At 31.6% G+C, this 19,431-nt stretch overlaps 5 protein-coding genes across 17 annotated transcripts; 1 reads left to right on the top strand and 4 right to left on the bottom strand.

The window, feature by feature from the left end:
• Positions 1-13: 13 nt before the first annotated feature.
• LOC139992990 (multiple inositol polyphosphate phosphatase 1) lies at positions 14-6,283 on the bottom strand. Of its 5 annotated transcripts, none has more exons than XM_072014331.1 (9): positions 5,037-6,283; positions 2,679-2,863; positions 2,473-2,604; positions 1,820-2,013; positions 1,631-1,744; positions 1,206-1,350; positions 917-1,127; positions 584-793; positions 14-379 (listed from the first exon to the last, which is right to left on the bottom strand). In XM_072014331.1, the coding sequence occupies exons 2-9, from the start codon at positions 2,839-2,841 to the stop codon at positions 142-144; spliced, it is 1,407 nt and encodes a 468-aa protein (XP_071870432.1). In that variant the 5' UTR covers positions 2,842-2,863; positions 5,037-6,283; the 3' UTR covers positions 14-141. The 5 variants fall into 5 exon arrangements, with proteins under 5 accessions (XP_071870432.1, XP_071870433.1, XP_071870435.1 ...); XM_072014332.1 differs by having other exon boundaries at positions 5,529-6,283; XM_072014334.1 differs by lacking the exon at positions 5,037-6,283 and adding an exon at positions 4,242-4,942.
• A 90-nt stretch (positions 6,284-6,373) lies between these two features.
• LOC139992991 (multiple inositol polyphosphate phosphatase 1) lies at positions 6,374-9,433 on the bottom strand. 4 transcript variants are annotated; one of them, XM_072014339.1, is made up of 9 exons: positions 9,201-9,433; positions 8,767-8,988; positions 8,382-8,516; positions 8,115-8,308; positions 7,902-8,024; positions 7,674-7,821; positions 7,374-7,584; positions 7,097-7,306; positions 6,374-7,009 (listed from the first exon to the last, which is right to left on the bottom strand). In XM_072014339.1, exons 2-9 carry the CDS (start codon positions 8,963-8,965, stop codon positions 6,847-6,849), a joined length of 1,383 nt encoding a protein of 460 aa, XP_071870440.1. In that variant the 5' UTR covers positions 8,966-8,988; positions 9,201-9,433; the 3' UTR covers positions 6,374-6,846. The 4 variants fall into 4 exon arrangements, with proteins under 4 accessions (XP_071870440.1, XP_071870441.1, XP_071870438.1 ...); XM_072014340.1 differs by having other exon boundaries at positions 9,217-9,433; XM_072014337.1 differs by having other exon boundaries at positions 8,767-8,975; positions 9,197-9,432.
• A 1,316-nt stretch (positions 9,434-10,749) lies between these two features.
• Positions 10,750-12,413, bottom strand: LOC139993207 (dynein light chain Tctex-type 5). Its single transcript, XM_072014712.1, has 3 exons — positions 11,683-12,413; positions 11,370-11,563; positions 10,750-11,285 (listed from the first exon to the last, which is right to left on the bottom strand). The coding sequence occupies exons 1-3, from the start codon at positions 11,719-11,721 to the stop codon at positions 11,120-11,122; spliced, it is 399 nt and encodes a 132-aa protein (XP_071870813.1). The 5' UTR covers positions 11,722-12,413; the 3' UTR covers positions 10,750-11,119.
• A 362-nt stretch (positions 12,414-12,775) lies between these two features.
• On the bottom strand, positions 12,776-14,956 carry LOC139993206 (uncharacterized). 2 transcript variants are annotated; one of them, XM_072014711.1, is made up of 5 exons: positions 14,816-14,956; positions 14,310-14,530; positions 14,150-14,237; positions 13,831-14,061; positions 12,776-13,730 (listed from the first exon to the last, which is right to left on the bottom strand). In XM_072014711.1, the coding sequence occupies exons 2-5, from the start codon at positions 14,522-14,524 to the stop codon at positions 13,617-13,619; spliced, it is 648 nt and encodes a 215-aa protein (XP_071870812.1). In that variant the 5' UTR covers positions 14,525-14,530; positions 14,816-14,956; the 3' UTR covers positions 12,776-13,616. The 2 variants fall into 2 exon arrangements, with proteins under 2 accessions (XP_071870812.1, XP_071870811.1); XM_072014710.1 differs by having other exon boundaries at positions 14,726-14,874.
• On the top strand, positions 14,889-19,421 carry Pig-g (phosphatidylinositol glycan anchor biosynthesis class G). 5 transcript variants are annotated; one of them, XM_072014703.1, is made up of 14 exons: positions 14,889-15,024; positions 15,704-15,860; positions 15,944-16,142; positions 16,229-16,438; positions 16,517-16,708; positions 16,833-17,178; positions 17,250-17,446; positions 17,516-17,761; positions 17,857-18,026; positions 18,100-18,278; positions 18,354-18,507; positions 18,569-18,866; positions 18,949-19,115; positions 19,185-19,421. In XM_072014703.1, the coding sequence occupies exons 2-14, from the start codon at positions 15,712-15,714 to the stop codon at positions 19,414-19,416; spliced, it is 2,739 nt and encodes a 912-aa protein (XP_071870804.1). In that variant the 5' UTR covers positions 14,889-15,024; positions 15,704-15,711; the 3' UTR covers positions 19,417-19,421. The 5 variants fall into 5 exon arrangements, with proteins under 5 accessions (XP_071870804.1, XP_071870803.1, XP_071870801.1 ...); XM_072014702.1 differs by lacking the exon at positions 14,889-15,024 and adding an exon at positions 15,118-15,226; XM_072014700.1 differs by lacking the exon at positions 14,889-15,024 and adding an exon at positions 15,126-15,455.
• Positions 19,422-19,431: the final 10 nt, after the last annotated feature.

The following is a 19,431-nucleotide window of genomic DNA, read 5'->3' as shown; positions in this document are numbered from 1 at the left end:
GCGCAGTGAAATGTTGAATGCTTGGAATAATCTTATTTTAATAGCCATAATAATAGTTAATTTTATACGCGTTACGTTCAACATATTATGCGTCTTCTCTAAATTACGAACATCGACAACACGCATACACCTGTTTCCTTTCTACTTTCTAATAAAGACTTGAGAGAAGCATGAAAGAAGGACGAGGAAGAAATTGGTAGCGTAAGTGGTGGCACCACTTCCGTTCCAGCAAACATTAAGATCGCAATGTTTAAGCATTGGATTGAACTTCTGCTTGAAATATTCCCAATCGCAGAGACCAACATCACATCCGTCGAGCATGACCAGTTTCTCAGCCAAGTAAAACATTACTTTGTTTGGTTGACTAGTGATGTCGCATCTGTGAATAAAAATAGAAATACTCTGTGATCAAGTGTAGTCAATTTACCACAAACGTTTGTGATCTTACGATTTTAGGGCGCTGTTCTTATTTAACGATGTAACGCAATATCGGCTAATACATAAACAATTTAGAAGGAAAATTTACATTATGTTTTATTTGTAGGGATTAATGTTTCAATTTAATTCGATAATATGTCATTACCTGTAAAATACAGCGACAAGATTCGCAGCGAAGGACGACATGAAAGAGGTTCGCCAGTGACGTTTCGCCATATCTTTGTAATTAAGAGCCGTCAGTTGCGTTTGATCCTTATTAATATTCAATGTGGTCAAGAGATTCTGCAGACTTATGATATCGCCGAAGTAGAATATGCCTTTAGGTTCGTTAGATTCTCCATTTTGTTCCACTCTCCTACAATATTGATACGCTCGTTGATATTGAGAGACGACAGCTTACGAAGCGATAATAGATATTGTACACTATGTCAAAGCAGATAGAAACTTCATTGAAATAAAGACAAAAAAATGAAATTACCAAAAGTGATTCATCATGTCTTGCAAAAGGGTACATCCTAGCTGCGCATTGATTTCACGTCCATATCCGGCCTTGTAATAATAGTAGAGATCTTCGCGATACTCTAGCACACGAAGTTCTTCTTTACTGAAAACAGCACACCAAGGAGAAAGTTTCGTCACTGTCCAGGCCTTTTCGTAACGGCACATATTGTACATCGTTAGAATTGATTCTGAAAAACGAGACAAGACGTCGATAAAACGAATGAAAAATACTAGACATTTTTTTGTTTCTGAACTGTCGAGCTTACCTTTGGAAATATCGTACAAAAATCCAAGACTCTGACTGACATTCTGTATCAGATTTTTAAACTGCACTCCTTCTTCGAACATAATTACTTCTTCGATGGTAGTATTACTAGGACCATTATTCCACATGTTGCAGGATTTATACATCTGATACAGATAAAGTTAAATTAAAATTGAATTAGATTAAACTTAAAATTAGATTTCGATTTCTTGAAATGGTACAATTTGAAGAGCTCGCTAAAAAATAGTACAAGTGTATTTAAAGGAAAAAGGAAAAGCGAGATAAATATCAGGATCTGTCTATGCAATATCTAGAGAAAATTTTCTTCACAAATTTCCAAATCATTATGAATACGTATAACGTTTATATATTGCAACTTGTATATTACCACTATTCCTTATTATGTATGGGAAATAATACACTCACTGTAAGCAGAGTATCATTTATGGCAACTTCTTCTGCATCCACCGCTTGTCTGTCACCAAACAGTCCCTCCATAAAGTAACTCATGCTGCTTTCGCGTGCATCGGTCGTTTTAAACTAAAATTAATATTTTCCAACTTAATGAAATTGGTAAATTTTCATATTCTTAGTAGGATCGATCGTAATGTATACCACATAATTTTCCGCCGTTATATTTTCGTCGATTGGTTGAAGAAGCTGCGGAAAATTGCTTTGCAATCGTCTCGCAAGCAATCTCATATCTTCCACACCTTGCGGTGTCAAAACTTCCGCTCTTTCGATTGCGAGGTACCCGTCCGGTTTCCATCTCTTTAAATTTTCTAAATCTCTGATGCACATACGGCCATCTGTGAAAAAGAAGATTGTCGAAGAGCGTATATTTCGAAAGTTGAACGAGCGAAGATCGATCCGCTGATGTAGAAAGTGAATTTTTAGGTTCCCGATGGATTAATAGCTCAAAATCAGACGTGTTCCAATTCAAAGGGACGAATTTATGCATGAACTCGATAAATCTAGGGTTAACCGCTGGACTATTGATCAATATGTAAAACGACGCGTGGCGAAGATCGATACGAAAAAGTGTCAATGACCCGAATTAGAGTTTAACTGGTTTACTTGCGTTTGCTTTAACGGGAACACCTCCTTCTCGGAATTTTTCCAATGAATACTGAAACGCGGTCACACGTACAGACGTATGAATATTTTAATCTAAATGGTAGATAATTTGGGACTTGCTTTTATTCCAATTTTAATCTAATCGTCTGTTGATTTCCTCCTTGTGAAATGAAAAAATATGCCAAACTCACTGTTTCGAGCTTCATGATTGCTAATAATCTCAGTCTGTAGTTCCGTTAATTTTTGCATTTCGATATCCTCCGTTTCAGACGGGCATCGTGTACCGTGTGTAGCAAACATCCAAATTTGCTCTGCATGACAGTCTATAAGTCGATTGAAAATTGAGAAGCTTCTTACTAAATGAGAAGTTTAATGGAAAAATGATACGAATACTCACTGGGTACATCTTGAAACCGAGTTTTACCGGCGTGGACAAAATGGTAGGCAGTTTTAGTGGCCATATATAAATATGGATCATCTTCGTCCGCAAAACAAGAGTCACCGTCACGCGCGTAAACGTGACTAATTAAGAAAGTCAAGAATAGTACGTATGTATTCATTTTTAAAGTTTTTCTCTTTGATCTGCAACAAGGAAGAGGTAATCTTATATATATATATATCTTTTTTTTCTTTAGCAAGATTCTAAAATTTTCATAATTTTATTTTTAATTTTAATATTTGTAATATTTCATAGTAATCTTAAAGAGATGTTACCAATGTATATGAAATTTCACACGAAGAATGGAAATTATTCTGCTGGCTAAACCTACATTACGTGATTCGAGCATAAAATTTGAATTTTGTTTAAGTAATCACCGAATTAATTTACAAGCCTAATAATATGATACTAATTTTGATCCCTTTAGTCGCGAAGAAACGTAAAACAGCTACAAATAACTCTCGTTCTATAACTCTCGGAATGCATAAAATGCTTTGTTTCATTGAAGTACAGCAAGCAGTAAACCTACATTTTCCTGTGCTGATGTCACATGTTACTTTACTACCGGCTTTACGAATTATCTACGATCAACTATACGTAAAATAGATCTTATGTAACCAACAGGATATTTATTCATCTCTTCCTTTTTTATTATTTTTCATGGTTAAATGCAGATACATAAGTAGGAAATTATCCTTGTTATCTTAAGGTTCATATAATCGATAAATACACAATACCGATAAATTTATCAACAGACACTACATTTAATAAACTTTCGATTTAAAGATAAGTCGAAGACTGTCTGCTTTGATTTGAATATTTATGGAACGTCATAGGATTTAGGGTATCGGTTTAATGTTTAATCTGGTCTTGGATTTTCCGATTCTATTATGTGAAAGGAATTGTAATACGTACGCGCAATAGATATTCGCCTACCAAGGTTAAGGATAGATGTAGAACATGCACGTGAATGTGAAAGTTAAGATGTGTTCACGCATTACGCGTATGAACAGCTACATATATTGCATAATTCGCGTGTAAGAACAGGTTCTGGTGAAGTTCTAGTCTTTACTGTACGGTTACTATTTTTGCGGCCGAATTTAAAGTAACATTTGTTCTGTTTTTATCGATATTCGTCTTCGAAATTTACATCGACAGTTGTTAATTCTTTACGCGCCGACTTTTATTAAAATTCGTTTTGCATGTCTCAATGTTGCTTCAATAAGCAACAGTTAAGACTGTACTTATATAAATAAAAATTAATGTTAATACCGTGAAAGAAGTTAGACAAAGATACGAAATTTATAGGAATATAATTCTTGAATGATCCATATAGATGTTTAAACGTAATTTCCGAAATATAAATTGTAAAATAAAATGTGCAATGATTCGCGGAGAACCTATGAAGGCGGGAGGCTGCTGGAAGAGTAATTCAAGAGTAAGTTAGATTGACGATAACGAAATTGGTAGTGGCTTGATTAGCAAAGCCTTCTCTTAGTGTAATAAGTCTACTTGGCCTACTTATTGTCAATTTCTTGTGTCCGCAAGTGCCAAGTCTCGTGTAAGCCTGGTACCGATTTGATTCTTCCGGAAAACCTCAACGTATTACGTTACACGCTTATTCTTTTGCCACATTCCGATGGAACACAGTTTCTTTCCGTAATTTCAATTTTAAAATGTGAGATATTTTTTTCACCTTATTAATATACGCATACCAACATGAAATATGAAATGAATAAAATAAATGTCCACACGAACGAATATTAGCACTTGATACCGATTCAGTATCAATTGTCTAATGTTAATCGGAAGGAAAGTAAAACAAACTAAAACAGATTGTTTTTATTCAATAAACATCGATGAACTGTAATTTTTTGTTGATAATTGAGAACAAAAGTAGGACGTCGGCGTCACGGTTAGCGATCCGTACTGTTACTATTCAACAATTTAATTATTCACAGACGAGCTTATTTATTCAAATGAAATTCCTCCTAGATGTGTAAGCGGCATTCCATCGAAAGTTGAATGAAATGAATTTCGCCGCAGCGTTTCATTCGCACTGCTTTCACGACCTGCCTCACATAATTTTTATTTCGTTGAGGGGCCATTTTATCATAGATATAACGCAAAAATATTATTTTTTAAATCTTGTTACGAAAATGTACAATCATAAAATTATCAGAAATCAAAATGATTATACTAATCTTACTATAAGAACAAAAATTTATCGAAAGAATTGTTCAAGAAATTACTAAAATTATAGTATTATTGGAATTATTTCTCAATAGGAATTTTTCATACTCATTAAGAAATTACCGTATTCTTTACGTCCTGTTCAAGCGCATTAAATAGAGTACGGGTTTATAGACCTGAAAAGAGAGAGTGCGACCGACAGTATTGTTCACTTTTCCTCAATCGGTAGAGTGCTTTGCCCTCTGCAATTCTGGGCAAATGAGATCGTATCAATGTTTCATAAACACTTCAACACAATCGATCTTTCGCTAAAACTTATGATCGTTTTCTTCTCATTCTTCGAACTAAAACGACACGAAAACCATTCGATGCGATGATTCAACTTTTATCAATAAGTTTTGGTGTTCTTTCTTTTTTTTTTTTTTTTTTTCTATATTTTTTATACGAAGATTGCACGACCAAGTTTCAGAACTTCACGACCCGACGCGGCGCTTGGAACGATCGATCTTCGACGATAGATTCCACGGATTCTCTAGCAATATCAAGGATTTGCGCATGAATCACTGTCTGAGGCACTATATCACTGTTTAAAATACAAGTCAACTGTGACAATACCATGAAATGCGCGTAGTAGTTGTTTGTATGCCGATCGCGACCACCTTTCGAGGCGGCAGCTCGTGTGGCACTGCCGTAAGGTCGTCGAGCTTCGTTGCTCCTAGCGTGTAAAAGTCGTATAGTTTCAGCGATAGACCCCGCGAATTGTGTATTACGGTTTGTAGCCTTTGAACCTTCGTTGGCCCAACGTAGTGTTTCATGCGTTCTATAAAATCGTAAAGGTCCGTCACTTTGAGCACGCGCAATCAATAAGAACCTGGGGAAACAAGTCCCCCTAAGTTCCGCTAAAATAACCTGCTATAATAGTTTATTTTTCGTCACGACACATATGGACGTATTACGAACGTTTACAAGACTCTAGAAATAAATTATTGGTATCGTTAAAAATCTTTCTTTCATATTCTGAGGAACTGCTTGGAAGATTGAAGGTAAACTACTGAAAAAACTAGATTGAAATTTTTTTCAAGTATTTCAGGCATCAGATTATCATTCGTTACGACGTTTAAACGCACACCCCTGCTGACCAGCATTGGTCACGGTATTCCAGGTGCCACTGACATAAGGTCGTCAAGCTTCGTTGATTCGTATGTGTGCAGTCTATACATTTTGTACTCTGCTAAAGCTATAGTCACTGGAACCGAAGAAGTAATTACGTTCTACGAGAATATTTATTAATACTGTAGAATGTATTTAAATATCGACAATGAATTATAAATCACAAATCAATAAATTATAATCATAAATCTGCGAATTAAAATGACCAACGCGTAATTGATTAACCAATTAACTCGGGAGATAGATATGTGTAAAATGGATATTCAAGTATAAATACATTAATTCTAATATTCTGATTTCACGCAGCACGTAGATTATATTTATGTATTTAAATAGAGTACAGTAATTACGTAGTAATACAGTAGTAATTACAGATGGCAAATAAAATAGAATAACAAATAATAATAAATATTATTACTCCGCTATCTCTTTCGAAGTTAAACAAATATGTATAAAGATTTTTCTGATAATATCAAGTAAACGTGATTAAATTTGAAGGTGTCATATATGAGCATATCGTTCATCACGCCAGCTTATATGACAGTAATATAAGGTCGTCTAGCCTCGTTGCTTCGAACATATACGTACAGGTTGTCAGACTGTAATTTCTTCAACACAATTCCTGACAAAAGCACATACGATAATCTACGTAATCACTACGGAATCACTCCTGCTATTAAATTACTTCATTGTTGTCTTTTGCGTAACGCTTACTATTAATACCATTAATAATAAAATAAGATTCTACGTTACATGTAATATATCATTTTGTTTTATCAGATTTACAAAAATCTGTGTTACAGTCGAACGCGTTGGGTCCCATTTTCTCCTTCAAATATTCCCAATCGCATACGCCCAATTCACAACCTTCGTAATCTAAAGCTTTCTCGTTTAAGTAAAACCTAACTTTATTCGACGAATCGCACCTGAAAGCAGTTTTAACGCGAGAAAAGAATAAATCGATCTGAGTAGCTGAAATATGAGAACAAAATCCAAAATAATCCTTGACGTACCTATAGAAAATGGCTGCAAGATTTGCAGCGAACGGCGCCAGACGGGAACTATTCCACTTTCTGTTTCTCATATTTTCAAAGTTCGAAGCTTTCAAAGGTACCGAGTCTTTTGCAACCCCCATCGTTGTTAAAAGCAACTGAAGCGCCGTACTATGAGTGAAATAAAAAATGCCTTGTGGTTCTTCGCTTAAGTCTTCGTTCTCCAATTTTCTAAAATATCAGCAATGTACCTTAACGCAGTATTTGTAGTATTTATATTAACAACACTGACGCTTACCTAAAACGATTAAACATGTCCTGTAACGGTGGACATCCAATGGCACTGCTCATTTCTTCACCGTAACCGGCGTGGTAATAATAATACAGATCCTCTTCGTACTCGAATAGTTCATCTTCGTGCTTTGTAAAAGCGGCACACCAGGGAGATCTTTCATTTACGTACCAAGCATTTTCAAAAATGCATGCAGTGTACATAATTAAAACATCATCTAAATCAAGTTGATCAATCAATTTTCGCTGATAATAATTAATACGAGAAATAAATTTATTCAGATTCTCGTGGAATAATATTTTATACCGAAAGAGAGGCTGTTCGAAAAGCCAAGTCGCCGACTAACATTGCCGATTATTTCTCTGAATGATGAACTATCTAAAAATTTATCAACTTCGGACTTGTCTGTCGAATTATGCACTCGTTCCAACCATGCCTTGCAAATTTTATAATACTAAAAACGAGGTAGGTATATTCTCATACGAAAAAATGCTATTTTAATGATCGATGATTAGTATCAATATTTTTATCAACCTGTAACAGAGTATCCTCAGAAGTTGGTACTACCACCGTGTTGTCGATGGTTACATTACCGAAGAGCCCATTAATAAAATTTTCCATACTAGCTATAGTTCGTTGTAGATCTGTCGACCTAAACTATACATATATCAAAGTTAAATGAATCGATTGTCATCCAATTACTTAGATAATGTTTAAGTACTTAAACATTACGCGTTAAAGGCTTACTTTGTATATTTGCTTTAAAGTATCAACCGGATAGGATTGCAAAAGTTCCGGGAAATAATCTTTAAACCGTGCACCAAGCGATGATAAATCTTTTTCACCTTGAGTTGTCAAATACTTGGATCGGTGTTTTTTAAGATTTGGATCTAACTTCCACATTTTTAGTTTCTCTAAGTCCTTCTGGCATAAACTACCATCTACAAATACATCGTGTTATACGAAAACGGAAAGTTATTATGAACTGACAAAAAGATCTTTCGAGGATCTTACTTCCATATTTTTCATGATTCTCGATGATGCTACTTTGAAGTTTTGGCAAATTATGTTTCATGTTTTTGATCTGGTCCTTTCCAGGATTGCGAGTTCCGTGCCTAATTAACATCCAAATTTGGACTGGCTTGCAATCTAAGGAAAGAAGCAGTAAAAAAATATATAATGTATAAAATAAGAAGCAGAAGTAAGAAGTATCAGTGCAAGAGTTGTTCTGTAATCACACAACTTTCTTATTCTTTTGCCTCACTAATGATCGTGCGACCGCTTAGTCCAGTTATAAATAAGCAAAGGAGAACAAAATATATTAGAAGTTACGATACTATTTATTCTATTCATGTTATAATACATTATGTATCATAAGTGACAGTCTGCAATTACTTACTTGGAAGAGTAGTATTTTTAATTAAGCCATGTTCGACTTCGTAAGCCGTCTTCGTACCAGCGCGTAGATAGGGATGTTCATCGTCGGAATAACAATAATTACTATCGCTTAAAACTAACTCGTTTGTCAAACAAAAAAGTGCAATTAATATCGCAAAAATGTTTACTCTCGACATACTTCCTTTGCGAAAGAACTGCATGCTGTGTATGCTGTGTCTGTAATCTAAAATGGGATAAGTACACAGTGAATAATTTAAAACATATGTTACATAAGTTACGATACATTTTAGGAAGAACGTATGCATCTAAAAACGTTATGTAAATCATATGTACGTTATTTCACAAAAGGTGGAACCGAATAGTATTTGAAACAAAAAGTAAAATTATCATACGAAGGCAACTATGGAATGTAAATTTTGTATAGTAGGTACGTACGTTCAAACAAACTCACGTTTAAACTCTGCTATTCACTTACTCCAGTTGTGCGATACAAATGTTACTAACTATGCGTTCCTCTCTTTTATATGAAGGAACTGCCTCGACTACGTCTTATCAGTAGCCTCAGGTTATAATGCTTTACGAGGTTTAGTATTTCCGAATATATATTCAAATTGCTAATAGACTGCATATAAAAAAGGTATAATGTAATTCGTATATATGTATCGATCAGAAAGTCGATCATACAGAAAATTCAACGGGTAAAATGTTTTGATGGCTGATAACCGGTTTGGCAACTGGTTTTATAAAACCTACCTTAAATAAAACAATTCAGTCTGCGTATGTCATGGAAAATCATCTGTATAAACTTTGTATTTTGTATTAACTGTTAAGGTTATTCGATGTATGTGGAAATCAAAGAAATTCGTGGGTAAATTGGAAGGTATTGAAAGTATATATTTATTGTGAATATAAAGTACAATTTGTGGAATACAATGTAAGCTGGTCCAGATCCGCACGCTAGCAATGTTACCCTGAGACTAAAAGAACGCTGAAGCCAACGTCACACGTGTGCCGCTTATGGTCTGTCGTCGACGCATTCTTTTGTCTATGCGCTATTGATGACCTCGGCGCTCGAGAAAACCGAAGATCAAATGTAGATTTCTCCTAGAAGTGTCGATCACTTCAACATCAACAATTTGTGATAGTACATACGTATATCGACAGCATTTCTTTTACATCAATTATCGACGGTTATAATTATGTTTTAATAATTTACGATCAATGACTTTTATTTCTGTAATATTCTAATACTAAAGAGGAAATGCATTTCAACGAAGCAAAACATTTTTATAGCATAGCATTTTTAATTGTTAACGAATATACTTGTTGAAAAAGAAACTGCAATCGATAAATTTGTTGTATACTAATTCATATCAAGCTAAAAGATCTTATTTTACTCAAACTAGATTAGATTACCTTGGATAAGCAACGCACGAGATTAACGTAACATTAAAAAAGCACCTGGTTATTGATATACCTATATCAATAAACTATAGAATCATAAAAACCATAACAGCAACAAGGTAAATGAAAATCTTTGATTTTATTGATCGTCGTGTTGCGATAAATACTTGTATGATTTGAACCTGGCAATTGCAAATGATAATTAGAAAAAATATCGTGTCTAGCTTTAAATAAATTATGACAATAATTCTCTTGAGTACGCAATCGGTAGAGATAAACAAAGGTGTGTTTAAATCACTGTATCCATACACATCAACAGAGTTGATTCTTATTATTATTACATGTTCTTGCTATTTCCGCAATTATTGATAAAAATCTATCACTCATTAACGTCAATACCACATGGAAAATGTATGATCTGATGAAAATCAAGAAAACATTGTTCAAATTTTAATTTCGTCGTGAATAAATATTAACATATAATCAGTCTCGAAAATATTCGGACACTTTATAACTCAAGGTAAAAAACTAAAATGGCAATTCTTTTATAAAAGTTCAATATTTTATGTGACATCCCTTTTGTTCAATAACATGTTTTAAGCAGTTTAGTATATTGATTATTTTCTATTAGTAACCGACGCTGTATTTTATTATTCTATTAACTGAATTTATCATTTTTCCTTAGTGTTTATTGTTGTTTTTTTATCAATTCTACGGTTCAATTCATTTTTTTTTTTTTTTTTTTTGAAGTCAAAATTTTTTTTCATTTTGACATATATATATTATACTTCAATATATCGTAAAACATTTTTGTTGTCTTATCTTCATCTGTTTCAGATATAGTACATAGAAGTCAAAGTTATGGTAGTGTTCGAATATTTTCGAGACCGACTGTACCTAGTTTGGTAGGCAATAAGAGCGAAAAATTACTAAGAAGGTGATAGTTCAACTTATTCACAATAAAGACCAAATACACAACAATAGGCATGAAAAGTTCGAGCTCCGTATGTAAATGTGGAGTAATTGTCTTTTCCAGCGTCCCAAAGAAAGCCTATAGATGATTGTATAGATTGATTTGCTTTTTCTATGATGGTCACATTGACTACGATTTTATATCTGGATATAAATGTAATCATTAAAATATATAAAAATTACTGAATTTATTAAGATAAAGTGTATCAACAATAAGAAGATAATTACCTATCGAAGTTCAAGATTTTAATTTTTTCTCTAATTTCAGTGGCTACTAACTCACAAAGCTTCAGACACTCCACAGCATTATAAGAGATATCTTCTAATTTAGTTATCATTATCGTCTTTACAATCTTATCCACTGGATCTATTTTAAAAGGATTGTAAGCATTTAGACGATAAGTGTTCTGATATTTTGGCGCCTACAAACATGTAACAAATCAAAGCAAATAGAAGTTCATATTCATTAGATTTACCAAAAATTAGGTATTACCAAAGACACTGGTACTACTTGAAGTAATAAAATTATAATGATTCTCACCTCCCGTTCGTTATCGTGGTTCGTTAAATGGTTATCCATATCTAATTGAGAAAGTATATAAAATATAATAAATAGAGTATATGATTAAAGATATGGTTACACCGGGCAAGTTGCATCTGATAACTAGCGCCTATCTTAATAATTGAATAATTTTTCCTGGAAATACTTGTCACTCACACCTATACAGTACAATCACGAATGGTTACTTAGAAACCAAACTAAACATGTTGATTGATCAATTTTGTGCTAAAACAGAATCAATAAAAATAGTCCATCGATACTGAATATTTGGAAATATAAACGAAATATTTTCCTCTTGTATTGAACACGACGTTAATATTATTATTTTTTTGAATATAAAAATATATTTCAAATTTATTTAAATATTTATTTATTTAAAAATATGTTTGTTAGATGTTAGTTATTTGAGTATTTAAATATATTTTTAATTAACTTTCAAAATCGTCTCCATCATACGGAATAGAGTAAGCATAGAAAGCATTCAACTCGGTATCGATCTATGCGATATATCGAACTGATTTGAATTATCGAAATATTGCGCGCTTCCATGGAGTTAAGAACCTGGGTTTTTTGACATATTTCAATCGGCGTCATTCAATTAATTGAAATTGTATTGTAAGTTGTGTTATTTAGTGCAAAATATTGTTCTTTTTTATAAATATTTCTTGTAGTGTGTGTGATGTGAATTAAATAAAATGATTCAACCAATCTCTTGGGAGCAGAGTACAATCTCAACCGTGACGAAACTGAAGGTAACAGCCTACCAAAGTTAGTCGAATATATTCAAATAGACATTATATCTTACATCTTTTATAAAGTTAAATAAAGTTACGCAAGTATAGTTAAACAATCGATGTACAATTTCAAAAATTTATTTATCGTGACATAAGTAACTTTACCAATATTTCCTATTTGGCCCCCCAGTATGGCCATAGGGTAATACTTAATTGAACCAAAGATAAAAGAGTAAAGTATACTTTCAAACGGTACTGTCCTTAACAATAATGAATTGTGTAAGTATTCTGTCAACAATCGAATTTCATTTTGATATTACAGAATAATATACAAAATATTAAATAATACATAAATATTCATATATTTTTTATAATAACATATTTAAAGTTTTACACCAATTTAATCAGTTAAATAAAATAAATTGTATTATACGACAGATTGACAGTTCTTTGGCTTCGTTTTACATTATGTTACTTTTACAACTGTGAGTTTAATTCATATGTAATTCAATATAACAATATTTAAAATTTGCTCATTAGTTGAATACATACAAATTTCATATCACTTACAAATATTATACATGTGTAACTTTAATTAGAAGCAATCACCAAGACATAAACATATATTTTAATGTTTAAAAATTTATTTATCTATTGTTAGTATAAAAAGCATTGGCAAATAAATTTTAGCATTTTATTGTTGAAACAAATATGTGTTAGAAATGAAAGCATAGAAAAAATAAATAAACATAGAAACATTTAAACAAAATCAGAATATAATTTTAGCACAGAAAGATATACATTCATGCCGAAGATTTAGCAGTGGAAATGAGAGCTTTATAATTTGTTTTATTATGAGAATTATTTTTATTTAATGAAACAGACTCTATCATATAATTTTAATACTAAATGCGGGACATGAATGTACTTCTTATTTAATAATATATTACACTTCTGTATGATGTCTGTTGACATCCATCACTTTAAATACTAATACACAAAATATAGGCTTGTGCTACTTTACTCTATATGGAGATCAAAGTCTACTGACACATTAAAAGAATTATGTGTCATTTGGAACCTTACTTCTTCCTTTTTAATTAATTAAATAATAAACATATTTGGTAACAAAGACTTCATAAAGATACATCTTCCCATGCATAAAATTCATTAATTATTCTAAGACAACAATTCAACTTCAGCTTGAATATTTTGTCGTGCTTGCTCTTCATATTTTTCTCGAAATTCCTTTGTGGCAAAAATATTTGGGATCTGCACAAAGTTCTGCAGTACCTAATTTTTTTAACATGAAAAAAGAGTAATCAGAAAATAATGTGTACGTATGCAAAGGAATAGACATATTTAAGTATAATACATTCAATAGTACTATTACCTTTAAACGTAATGCAGTATACATTGGCTCACTAAGAAAAGAATATTCTCCACGTATTTTTTCTCTATATTCTGCATAACTTTCTGGACAAGATCCTAACACAGCCATGTCCAAATCTAAAAAGTAATGAGCATCTTCACCACCAAAGGCACCACCAATTTTATGTGCATCAGTACTATGTGTTGCAGCTACTTTCAGAAGTTCACAAGCTTCCTCTCTTAATTGTGCATCCTACGTGCATAAAAAAACAATGTAAAAAATGTATATTCATCTATCTAATGATGAGAGTAACAATCTTATATCATAAACTGATAATTACAGCAGGAATTTCAGCTTCATCTGCAAATGCATTAAAATGCTCCAAATTCTTGTTTTCACCATCTAAAGCTTTGGGATCATATTCAAAGCTATAAATTTAAATTATTAAAATTATAATTTATTCATATTATTTCTTTACTTGAGTTTATGTTGCTACTTACTTTTGAAAAAATAAGGCAAGAAGCACAGCTTGAGGATTCTTCAAGTTATTCTTAATTTCATAATAACAATTCAATTTATCATGAAGAGAATCTAGATTATGATAAGTACGTTTTTCTTCTGAATAAGCTTCCTGTAGTTTTGTGAACCATGTGTCACAGACATCACTATTTAATCCATCAATTGCTTCTTTCCAGCTTTCTTCTATTGATGCCATTTCCCTCTGAAATTGTTTGTAAATGTTCTTTAAAATATTTTCACTTAGAAATTTCAATTAACTATTTTTTACTAAATTTACGATTTCAAATTTGGAGGAAACAAAATGTTTTCGTATACAAATGAATAGTAGTACTGTTATAGTAAAGAGAAAATTGTTTGGAAACGAAATAAATTATCTTCGTTAATTCCACATACTCACAGTGTATCAAAGGAGTCAAACAATGTGATAGTATAACTTATTGTTAGAGACGAAAAGTAAGAAATTGTGCTACGTTGAAATTCTGATTACCGAAACATAATGCGTCGCTGCGGGTGCTCGCTGACTGAGTGAATTCTGCTTGGTAAAATAAAGTCGGCTTCCATTTATTGATCGGATTGTGTTCGAGTTTTATCAACGAAATATAGCGTGATTTATAATCATCATTGTTTGTATAAAACATTATATTTGATCTTTTTAGAATATGTAATATGTTAAAAACTAATAAAAAAGATATAAAGGTATGGATTTAATTTTAATTATCTATCAAAGAAAACATATTTGCATTCAATTGACTGGTATCTGCGGTTAGTTGGTAACCCTTGTCGAGTATTTTAGAATTTCCCGTATAGGAGATATGTATTTGTGATCAATTAGAAAATTATACATCAATGATCCTTTTGTTCTTACTGTTGGATGTATTAAACTATTTATAGCTTATAGGTTTGACAAATTTTAGTTATTGTGGGGAAAGCATACATCTGTCGCTAGTTTTGTTTGGCTTAAAATTTACCGCTACCGCGAAAAAAAAGATTAGTTTACTGTCTTCGTATAAAATATGAAATTGTTTTATATAATATAAAATAATGTTCAAAGACATTTTTGTCTATAAGTGATAGCAAATTACAGGTTGTAATATTTTCTTAATGAGGAAATGAAGACTGACAAAAATGTATTTAAGGAACTGTTGCATATTCGGTCTTTTGATAGCTTAACCTTAAAGTTATATGAAATAATATGGAAATAATAGAAAGTAACATATAGATAGAATTTATAATAAAATAAATTAAATTTTTGATACGGTGAAATTAATTATTATAGTAAAAAATGAGAGGTATAGTTATCAATTTAAAATTATTTTGTATTATAGTACATCAATGAAGCACTTGTATGTGCCTACAAATTTTTCTTTAATTGCAGAAAAGGAAATGGATAGGAATATTATTATATTATTATATATAATTTTTGTTGGATCCTTGTCTATTGCATTATTTTTGTATGGGTTTTTTCCTTTGATGTATTATGATAATACTATAGCAACACAAGATAATATACCAGAATTTATTGAAAATACAAGGTGAGTTCAAAAAATATGTAAAAAATATAAATAGGTAGGCAAAGGAAATGTATTTTATATAATTTATACCACAAATCTTTTAGAGTAAAGATAGATACATTGTATCAACCAATAGCTAAAAGATTGATCATTATGGTCATTGATGCTTTGAGGTGGGATTTTATAACGGGCTCAATTGGAAAGATTGCAATGCCTGTAACAAGTAGCTTTATATCAAATTCCTCAGCTTCTCTGTTGCAAACTAAAGTACAACCACCAACTGTTACAATGCCTAGAATAAAGGTGCCAGGTTTTAAATAAAGTTCATTGTGAATCTTGCTCTTGAAAACTATAGAAATATAAAGAAAATAATATTTTATATAACTTAGGCAATTACCACCGGCATGATACCAAGTTTTATTGATGTAGTTTTAAATTTTGGAAGTAAACCAGTTACTGGTGACAGTGTGCTCCTCCAAGCAAAAAGAGCTGGTTATAAATCAGTATTCTATGGAGATGATACTTGGATTACTTTGTTTCCCTCTATATTTGATCGTTATGATGGTATTACATCATTCTTTGTAACAGATTTTACTGAGGTATTTTCTGTTTTTGTTTTTGTTATATCTTTATAAAGTTCTATATATAATTACATGCAATAAAATTCTCCAATTCAGGTTGATGATAATGTAACTAGACATATACACAAAGAATTGTATAACAATAATAACTGGTCCATAATGATTCTTCATTACTTAGGACTTGACCATATTGGTCATGTTCATGGACCATTTAGCCCACTGATCAAAACCAAACTTAAAGAAATGGATAATGTGATAGCAGAAATTCAGATTAAAGTTCAAGAATGGGTAGGTCCAGTATAATATCTAAAATATTACGCTTAATCAAAGTATAATATGAAACATTTTTTTCACAAAAAATTACAATTCATTTCATACATTTATAAGATCAATATAAACTTATTATCTTCAGAATCAAAATAATGATTCTACTTTGTTTATTGTCTGTGGGGACCATGGGATGAAAGATTCTGGTGGTCATGGTGGTTCAACAATATCAGAAACAACTGTACCATTTATTGCAATTGGTGGAGAAAGTCATAAAAATCACATTGAAGGTCCCATAGAAGTATCACAAATAGATATTGCATCTACATTATCTGTTATCTTGGGAGTGCCAATACCATATTCTAATATAGGAACTATCTTCTTGGACTCTTTATATGATTTACCTATTTCAAAAAAGTTATTTATACTTTATTATAATTCGAATCAAATATTTAATCATTTCAAAAAGTTAGCTAATTATGAGTCTGAATGTGAGTAAATCAATTATATTTAACTATATACAAACTTTGAGACAATATCATGCATTTATTGATTATTACAGATGCATATCACAAATATTTGGAAGCGATAAAGCTTCACAATGCATGGTTAAACATTAAAGATCATCCAGATGGTATGACAGATGATATTGCGCTTTGCTATAAGATTGCATTGAAAGGGATGAAAGAAATCCTTATGAATAGCATAATAAAATATGACTTCCAGATAATAACAATAGCTATAATTTTCTTATGTCATGTAAAAATCAAAAGTTAGCTCAATTCTCCATTATGTTAATTCTTCTATATAACGACTTAACTATTTCAGATTATTTGCATCTTATTAGGGAAAATGTCTTCCAAGTCAGTACCATTAAAAAATGTTGCATTTTTTATTATTCTAAATGTGCTTTCATGGCTATTTGTCAGTTATGTTTGGAAAGATGAAAACACTGTATTACTTGATACAAAGAACTTAGTTATCATTGTGATAACGTTATGCATAATGATTGTTTTGATAATAAATTCTTACTTGCTTGCCAATATTAGAGGTTTTCACATTTTTAGGTCTAAGGTAAAAGAAATTATATAGATCCAAATAAACTTAACCGGTTAACTTAAAAGGTTTGCTTGCATACATTGTAATACAATTCTTTCTTTAAAAATTAGAAAATTGACAAAGGGGTAGAAAAGTGGCTCCTTTCATTTGGGAACCTAATACATGCAATTAGCCTTGCTGGTAGTAGCTTTGTTGAGGAAGAACATCAAACTTGGTATTTCTATTGGGTTACAGTCCTCGTATCGCTACTTTATAACTTTATCACAAAATTTTTACGATCGTAAGATAATTTTTTTTATTAACATAAAATACTAAATTATTTAGGATATTAAGTTTTTAGCATCACGTTTCAGCCACTACCAACAAAATTTACATGCACAAATTAGTATTAAGCTTTTATTACTACTGATAGGACACAGAACTCTCAGAAAATTAAATAGTACCGGAGATAAGTATGCTCATCTTCCTGACATAGCAGGATTTTTAATAAAACAAGAAAGCAAGATGGGCATGACGATTGTGCTTATCATTGGTAATTAAATTATAATTTACCATTTAAAGTAACAAAATTAGAACATATTGTAAAATCTTAAAACCATTTTCTCAGGTCTCGTACTTTTGATGTGGATCGATCTTATTCACGGGAGTAGGAAACGTAAAAATCTATCGTTCTTGTTGAATTCAATAGCTTGTATATGCATTTATCTTCGCCATATGCATAATAATATGGTTATCAAAATACCATTTTACCCTCAAACTAGGTAAGCTTGTTGCTTACATTAAAAATCTGTGCATACTTTGAAATGTGATCGTTTGTTACAGAGGAATATTCGAAGTACAAATTTACTGGTTTTTACTCGTAATGAATTTTATAAATTACATTTACGATCTTATCCATATCAGAAAATGCAATGCTAACTCCTTTCTGAGAATTTCATTGTATTTTATTCTACAAATGTGGATTATGATCGCAGCAATGCTTCATCAGCCACACAGTGTTATACTTTTGCCATTTCAAATAATCGTTAGTAACGTGATTTATGAGATTAATAAGAACGTTACTACGCAAGATATTCAAGTATTATATGCTTTGATCGGCAACGTGTTTTACTTTTATCAGGTAATAGTCTAACATTAGATAATTTCTGATGTTATTACTAGCGTAAAGTGAATTTTAAACAAAACAATCGATATTTTACCAGGGAAATTCTAATAGTTTAGCGACTATCGATGTAGCTGCGGGTTACGTTGGTATACAGTCATACATGCCATTTATTAATGGTTTGTTATTATTAATTAATACTTATGCAGCACCGGTTTTGGCCTATTTTTTACTTATTTATCATGCGATCTTACAACATCCATATAAGTGAGTAATTTTGATTTAATTTTTCAAATAATAGAACACTAATGTAATAATGGTAATGTTATCTTTCAGTACTCGTGAAATTATTACGCGATTTAGCAAAACATGTATTACATGGAGATTGTTGCCAATAGCTATTTACACAATTATAATCACTATTCAGCGTCATCATTTGTTCGTTTGGTCAGTATTCTCGCCGAAATTATTGTATGAAGCTGTACACTCTGTTGTTATTTGTTTGGCCGTGTTCGTTATGCTGATCTTAGCTACAGTTCAAAAAATAATAAATGATTATGAAAGATGACTTTATGTTTCTTGT

This window comes from Bombus fervidus, chromosome 12, assembly GCF_041682495.2.
Source record: "Bombus fervidus isolate BK054 chromosome 12, iyBomFerv1, whole genome shotgun sequence".
In the NCBI taxonomy this organism is placed as follows: Eukaryota; Metazoa; Arthropoda; class Insecta; order Hymenoptera; family Apidae; genus Bombus; species Bombus fervidus.
The sequence above is the reverse complement of the archived record's forward strand: the minus strand, read 5'-3'. Positions and strand labels throughout refer to the sequence as shown.

What these genes read in the sequence shown, in the direction of transcription:
- LOC139993206 (XM_072014711.1), bottom strand. Translation starts at nt 14,524, where the DNA reads ATGGCATCAATAGAAGAAAGCTGGAAAGAAGCAATTGATGGATTAAAT. An exon ending in ATGAAGCTGAAATTCCTGCT is followed by an intron (nt 14,062 to 14,149) that starts GTAATTATCAGT and finishes TTATGCACGTAG; the next exon opens with GATGCACAATTAAGAGAGGA. An exon ending in ATACTGCATTACGTTTAAAG is followed by an intron (nt 13,731 to 13,830) that starts GTAATAGTACTA and finishes TAAAAAAATTAG; the next exon opens with GTACTGCAGAACTTTGTGCA.
- LOC139993207 (XM_072014712.1), bottom strand. Translation starts at nt 11,721, where the DNA reads ATGGATAACCATTTAACGAACCACGATAACGAACGGGAG. An exon ending in ACCACGATAACGAACGGGAG is followed by an intron (nt 11,564 to 11,682) that starts GTGAGAATCATT and finishes ACATGTTTGTAG; the next exon opens with GCGCCAAAATATCAGAACAC. An exon ending in AAAATCTTGAACTTCGATAG is followed by an intron (nt 11,286 to 11,369) that starts GTAATTATCTTC and finishes ATTTATATCCAG; the next exon opens with ATATAAAATCGTAGTCAATG.
- LOC139992991 (XM_072014339.1), bottom strand. Translation starts at nt 8,965, where the DNA reads ATGCAGTTCTTTCGCAAAGGAAGTATGTCGAGAGTAAACATTTTTGCG. An exon ending in GACATGTTTAATCGTTTTAG is followed by an intron (nt 7,307 to 7,373) that starts GTAAGCGTCAGT and finishes CTGATATTTTAG; the next exon opens with AAAATTGGAGAACGAAGACT. An exon ending in CTTGCAGCCATTTTCTATAG is followed by an intron (nt 7,010 to 7,096) that starts GTACGTCAAGGA and finishes AACTGCTTTCAG; the next exon opens with GTGCGATTCGTCGAATAAAG.
- Pig-g (XM_072014698.1), top strand. An exon ending in TTCACATTTTTAGGTCTAAG is followed by an intron (nt 17,762 to 17,856) that starts GTAAAAGAAATT and finishes TTTAAAAATTAG; the next exon opens with AAAATTGACAAAGGGGTAGA. An exon ending in ATCTTACAACATCCATATAA is followed by an intron (nt 19,116 to 19,184) that starts GTGAGTAATTTT and finishes GTTATCTTTCAG; the next exon opens with TACTCGTGAAATTATTACGC.
- LOC139992990 (XM_072014331.1), bottom strand. Translation starts at nt 2,841, where the DNA reads ATGAATACATACGTACTATTCTTGACTTTCTTAATTAGTCACGTTTAC. An exon ending in CAATCATGAAGCTCGAAACA is followed by an intron (nt 2,014 to 2,472) that starts GTGAGTTTGGCA and finishes TCTTTTTCACAG; the next exon opens with ATGGCCGTATGTGCATCAGA. An exon ending in GACATGATGAATCACTTTTG is followed by an intron (nt 794 to 916) that starts GTAATTTCATTT and finishes TCAATATTGTAG; the next exon opens with GAGAGTGGAACAAAATGGAG.